This window comes from Ovis aries, chromosome 21, assembly GCF_016772045.2.
Source record: "Ovis aries strain OAR_USU_Benz2616 breed Rambouillet chromosome 21, ARS-UI_Ramb_v3.0, whole genome shotgun sequence".
Taxonomy (NCBI): Eukaryota; Metazoa; Chordata; class Mammalia; order Artiodactyla; family Bovidae; genus Ovis; species Ovis aries.
This window is the reverse complement of record NC_056074.1, coordinates 12,497,738-12,504,015: the sequence shown is the minus strand read 5'-3', so window position 1 is coordinate 12,504,015 and position 6,278 is coordinate 12,497,738. Positions and strand designations below refer to the sequence as shown.

The 6,278-nt window shown below is 53.7% G+C and overlaps 1 protein-coding gene across 1 annotated transcript; it reads right to left on the bottom strand.

The window, feature by feature from the left end:
- Window positions 1-3,636: 3,636 nt before the first annotated feature.
- On the bottom strand, window positions 3,637-5,471 carry FAM181B (family with sequence similarity 181 member B). Its single transcript, XM_012102272.4, has one exon. It carries the CDS (start codon window positions 5,347-5,349, stop codon window positions 4,084-4,086), a length of 1,266 nt encoding a protein of 421 aa, XP_011957662.3. The 5' UTR covers window positions 5,350-5,471; the 3' UTR covers window positions 3,637-4,083.
- Window positions 5,472-6,278: the final 807 nt, after the last annotated feature.

The window sequence follows — 6,278 nt, the reverse complement described above, 5'->3', positions numbered from 1 at the left end:
CAGATGAGATGGAGGCAAAAAGTGTGGATTCTTTTTCTGAGAGACTCCAACTCTAAAAAGAAGAATGTAGAGTAATATTCCCTGTAGAGAAGGAAACAGGATCAACAGTTTTAGACTTCTTTATTCCTCCTCTTTCTTACTTTTAAGCCATGCTAAAGGCTTAGTTCTACAATGAAAGGAACAAGTGAGGATGAGGTTGCAGCTGTAAGAGACTAGGGATAATTAATGGGGCAGCATCTTGTCCTCAAGAAGCAGAAGAGGCAGACGCTGAGTCCTGAAGGAAGAAGGTCCCACCTGCTTGAGAGAAAGTTCCATGTGTGTAAGTGGGGATGGGAAATCGAAGGGGATTACAACAGATGCTTTCCATCTTGTCAGGACATGGAGTGAGGAGACAGGTGGGACTGAGGCTTGAAGGGAGATGAGCAAAGGCGTGGAACAGCTGTTCAGATGTAAGAAGACTAAAACACATTCCAGGAAACAAGGAATGCCCAGCTGAGATGGGGAGTCATGAACATGCAGAGTACAATGTAATTATTATTACTAACTAAGCTAAGGTCCCCAGCCTGTCCAAAGTCACACAACTGCAAGCATATTATAACATACTTCCATTCTTGAAAAATATCTGATGCTGTTTTAGTCTCTGAGTCATGTCCAATGCTTTGTGGCCCCTTGGACTATAGCCCACCAAGCTCCTCTATCCACAGGATTTCCCAGGCAAGAATACTGGAGTGGGTTGCCACTTCCTTGTTTAGGGGATCTTCTTGACCCAGGGATCAAACCCACATCTCTTCCTTACAGGTAGATTCTTTCCATTGAGCCAAGGAAGCTCCTTGAAAAAATCTACCATTGCACTTAAGAATTGTCTATGGGCAAGTATATGGTTAAACAGGAGACAAAAATACTTGCTAAACAGGCTTTAGGGAAAAATGACATGAGAGAAAGCAACAGTGTGTTCAGCCTTTGGCAGGACTGTTACTAAATGGGCACTCCTCACAGTACTGCTGTAGGGGGCACAATCCGACACACATGAGCCCAGGCTGGAAAGTAACACAGGGAGCAGAATCAGAGATCGGGCAGTTTGGAACCTACAGAGGGGCCAAGTACACATTCCCAGCACCCTGGATGGCTTTGCACCTTGACCTAATGCCAAGTCTTGGCTGCCTGATACTAAGAACTCTCTCTCCTTCTTGGTGGGCATTTATACATACCCTATGCCAAATCCCCATGATAATCCTTTGAGATAGTTCTCCAGCTGGGCCAACGGGGAAGACTGTGTTTCAATATGGTTAACTAGTCCATGACTGGTAAATTAGCAGGGATGAGGTGTAGCTAAGCTGACTGACTTAGCCCCTCCCTTTGCCCTTCTTTATTTTCACCTGTAACAATGAGGATAATAACAATATCTAAGCAGAGGCCTTTGTAAGTATTAAATGAGATCACGTATGTGAAAGTGCCAGGCACCCCCACAGACGCTGCTCATTTATTTGTCCAGCACAGCAGTTTTCAACTGGTAGCAATTTTGCCCCCAGGGGATCTGTGGCAATGGGGATATTTTTGCTTGTCACAAGTAGGGGGATGCTATTGGTCTCTAGTGGGTACAGGCCAGGGATGCTGCTAAAAATTCTACTGTGCACAACCCCCACAACAAAGAATTCACCTGCCCAAAATGTCAGTGGTAGTGAGGTAGACCCCTGCTAGCAGCATAATGCAGAGGACTGGGAATCACACACGCTAACAAAGCACAACAGGGTCTCACAAGTAACAGGTCGCAGTGATAGGATGCTTGTAGATCTGGATCTTGGACCCACTACGTGCTTTTGGCAAGGTATTTAACCTGTCTGCATCTTACCTTTCAAATGGGGATCATAATAGCATAAAGTCACCTCAATAAGTTAAATTATTGCTGAATAATTTTCTGCTAGCACAATGAAATTACTCACTTGTCACCACCTTGAAATTTAATAGACACCAAGTGTCTGAAGATGCCAAGAGTTCTTTTCATAGTTAACAAGGCTCGCTGCTGTATTTCCCGTAGTGCCTTCTCAAGACAGCTTTTCTTCAGAAGTGACTTCAGGATAGCATTGAAAGTTGTCTGCCATGGCTCAGTACCATTTGTTCTTTCCCCAAATTCTTTTCTGAAAAGATGGCAGTACTTTTGATTTACACAAACACTGACCTAGATTCTAAAATCTTTTGCCTAACACTGGGTTTCAACTTTCTCCCATGTAGACACTCTTACCCTCTATCTTGGCTACCTGAATAGAAGCAGCTCTCTGCTCTACAATATAACCAGTAGGCAATATCTTCTATTGAAGGGGTGTTGGTCTCTCGACATTTTCACCAGAAAAGTCTACAGAACTGAAGGGCCCCCTTTCTTCTTTCCAGCGGCTCACTTCCCACCCACTCTTTCCTCCTCTGCCCCTCAACCATCCTGCTATGCTGCCACTTCATGGCTGGTTAAAATATGTCTCTTTTCCCCAATCTCCCTATGATAATCAGATCAGACTCCTCTCCAGGGCTCCTTCAGGTTCTATTCATCAAACCTGCTATCCAGGGAAGACTCCCTTGGAAACTTCACACCTTCCCTACTCCCTTTCTAGGAGAGAAAGTAGGTCTAGGCAGTGAGGAAGCACAGACAGGCAGAAACCAACAGATGGGGAGGGGAAGAGGAGGAAAGAGGGTAGAGAGAGTACAGCTTGTAAGGGAAAAGGCAAACAGATCAGCCAGCAAAGAGCATGGGGCTCACAACCCTAATGGCTTCCATGTGTAGAAAACATTTATCTATGTGCATAAAATCCATATACCTGCAGTACCAATCCAACAATGGGGGGTGGGGTAGGCTCAAGGCATGTTAGGTATTTTCCCTCTGAGCTACCCAACAAGCAGTAAGAGTGAAAAGCAGAGGAATATTGTCATCCCCATCCTCTGAGATAAGGAAACTTGGATGCAAAGATGTTATAATTGGCCTAGTCTCCACCTCCCAAGGAGAAGGCAATGGCAACTCACTCAAGTACTCTTGCCTGGAAAATCCCATGGATGGAGGAGCCTGGTAGGCTGCAGTCCACTGGGTGGCTAAGGGTCGATCAGGACTGAGCATCTTCACTTTCACTTTTCACTTTCATGCATTGGAGAAGGAAATGGCAACCCACTCCAGTAGTATTGCCTGGAGAATCCCAGGGACAGAGGAGCCTAGTGGGCTGCCATCTATGGGGTCACACAGAGTCGGACACGACTGAAGTGACCTAGCCACCTCCCAATGTGGCTGAAGCATGGGAAAACGAGAGAAATAGACTCCAGGTTTGCTGACTTTCTCCCATACCAAAAATCTTCAAGAAAAGCCCACAGGAAAAAAAACATCAGAGAGAGCAATGAGAGTCCAGAAAAAGAGAAATGAACAACAGCACTGATAAGAATGGAAGAGATAAAGAGATGGAAGAAACAAGGGGGGTGGAAGAAAAACAGGCGGAAAAATGACAGAGGCTGACCCCGGTCCCCAACCGGGGACTCAGTAAAGGGAGGGTCGCGGTGGCACACTGGCCTCACGTCCTCAATAACACTGTCACTAACAAGGCAAAGAGACCACACAGGAAACCATCCTCTAAGAAGACACCCAAATCAATAACAACATACCTCTGCTCCAGTCTTTTCAATACAGACTTTAATTCACAACGCGCTCAAAGGGGAGGGAAGGGGAGAGCCCAGAGCACTGTTGGGAAGGGGCTATTACACTAAACACACTAACCTTTTGATGAAAAGTTGACAAAGGGAAAGGGGGCTGCAGAAGCCACCTCCTGCCCCTTCTGCCATCCCCACCCCATTCCCCCATCCCGTCTTGGTTTCTTGGCTCGATTGATTCGGTAAGAACCTATCACCGGCTTTTTTTTTTCTTCAAACATGAGGCTGTGGTTAAAACAACCCCCAACTCCTTTTCATTTCTTTTTCTGAAGTTTCTTTTATTAATCGAATTTTTAAAATCCCGTTTCAACTCCACGTGCATTTGACGGTCATTCTTAAGGCTCGGGAGAGACCCAGAGCGGGGAGCCCCAAGCGCAGTGTCTGCTGTGGAAGAAGGGTGCCGCGCAGTCAGTCCCGGGGCGCCCCCTCCTCGCCGGGCGCCCCTTCCCAAGCCCCGTCGGGTCTCCAAAGGCCGGCGAACGCCGTGCGGCTGTAGCCCGCGCTGTAGTCGTAGGACACCTGTTGGGGCGGCGGCGGCGGCGCCGGGGGCAGAGCGCAGTCTGAGAAGAAGGGAGCGAACGAGGCCAAGAGGCCGGGCCCGTCGTCCCCGCCGGGAGAGTCCGCGGCGGCGGGGTAAACGGAGCGCAAGGGCTCGTTCAAGGTCAAGCCACCGCCGGGCGCGGGCAGGGGCGGCTTCTTGGTCCCGGGGCCGCCGGGGGCGCTCCAGGGCTCGGGGTACAGTAGGCTCCCCACCATCGCGGGCTGGGACTCAAAGAGGCCGGGCTCCAGCTCCGGGGGTCCCCGCAGGACGGCGGCCCCGGCGGGGAACACATCGAGAGGCTCCGCGGCAAGTAAGGCACCCGCCTCGGTGCCCGCGCCGTAGTCGGGCCCCAGAAGCTCGAAGAACTCGGCGGCCTCTGAGCCCTTCTCCAAGTCACCCAGGCTCACGCCGGGCCCCGACGGGCCGCACCCGCCGCCGCCGCCGCCCGCCCGGGACGGCTCGGTGAAGAAGGACGGCGGCAGGTTGCGAGCCCGCAGCGGGACCTTCCTGGAGCCAGGGACGGCCGGGCCGCCCGCGGAGCCGGCCGTGTCCCCTCCCACGAGCCCGGCCGCGGGCGCCGCCTCCGCAGCCCTGGCGGGATCGGCGCCCCCGGGGACGTGGCGCAGCGAGTCGAAGAGCGCGGCCAGGCTCCGGCTCTGCAGGCTGGCGGCCGCTGCGGCCTGCGACGCCTCCCGCCGGGGAGCCGCCTTGCCGTGGGCCGGGACCGGGACCGTCTGGGCGCCGGCGAGCGGGCGCTTGGCAGGCATGTCGGCGGCGCCCGGGGAGGGCGGGCCCGGGGGCGCGGCGCCCATGAGGCCGCTGCAGCGCTTGATCTGCTTCTGCAGGTACTTGCGGTGGTTCACCTTCCGCTTCGACTTGCCGGGCTTGTCCAGGGCCAGCTTGATGTTGCTAGACGCGGAGTCGATGAAGCTGAGCAGGTCGCGGGTGGCCTCGCGCGCGTCCCCGCTCTCGGCGCCCGCCAGCAGCGAGCCCGCCGGCGTCCCGGTCTCCTCATCCTCGAAACAGCAGCCCTTGTCCAGGGCTCCGAAGGCGCCTCCCAGCCCGTCCGGGGAGCCCCCGAAGCCGAAGGGGACGAAGGGGTGCGTGCTGAGGAGCGCCGCCTGGACTGCCATCGCCTCCGCTCCGGGGCGGCCGGGGCGCCGCCGGCCGCTTCCCGCCCGCCGCCCAGGCCCGGCTGCCGCCCTGGCGCGGAGCGCGCGGGGTAGCTTCCTCGTTCGGGGCCGGCTCGCTGCTCGGCCTCCCGGGGGAGCTCATTAGGTCTTGTAAGCGAGGGGAGGAGGGAGGGAGCGCGCGGCGACCGCCCCGGTGGCGAAGGGGAGGGGCTTACTTAGCGGGGCTTAGTTGAGGAGTCGGGGCGAAGGGGTCGCTTTTCTAGTTTTCTAGGCTTTCTCAAGCTCATCTTCTTAACCCCTTAGTTTCCCTTCGCCCCGCGCGTTTCTCTTGGCCAGCTCCAGCTGCAAGATGTGAAGATGGGGTGGCGCGTGCTCAAACTCCAGCTCCTATTCAACCACACCCGGGCGTGGGGCACTCTCCCTGAGGCTGAGAAGGCAAGAAAACACGAGGGTTTCAACCCCAGCTCTAGTAATAATAGTAACCACCGGCTACGGAGCTTGGGAGCTTCCCAGATGGCGCTAGTGGTAAAGAGCCTGCCTAGCAATGCAGGAGATGTAAGAGATCCAGGTGCAATCCCCTGGGTTGGGACGATTCAAGGGAGGAGAGCACGGCAACCCACTCCAGTATTCTTGCCTGGAAACTCCGATGGACGGAGGAGCCTGGCGGGGCTATGGTCCATAGGGTAGCAAAGAGTTGGACACGACTGAGGCAACTTAACACACACCAGGAACTTGCTTATGCCAGGCACTGTCCCTGCACTACCTCATTTAATCTTTGAACAATAGTCCTTTGAAGTACCTATTATCACTATCCAACAAAGGAGGAGACTGAGCCTCAGAGAGTTTCAGGGAGTTGGCCAAAGCTATATCCAGTCCAGGCTAACTCCAAAACTAGTCCTAAGACCTTGACAAAACCTAGGTTCTTTCTT

Coding starts and splice junctions, on each gene's coding strand:
- FAM181B (XM_012102272.4), bottom strand. CDS start 5,349: ATGGCAGTCCAGGCGGCGCTCCTCAGCACGCACCCCTTCGTCCCCTTC.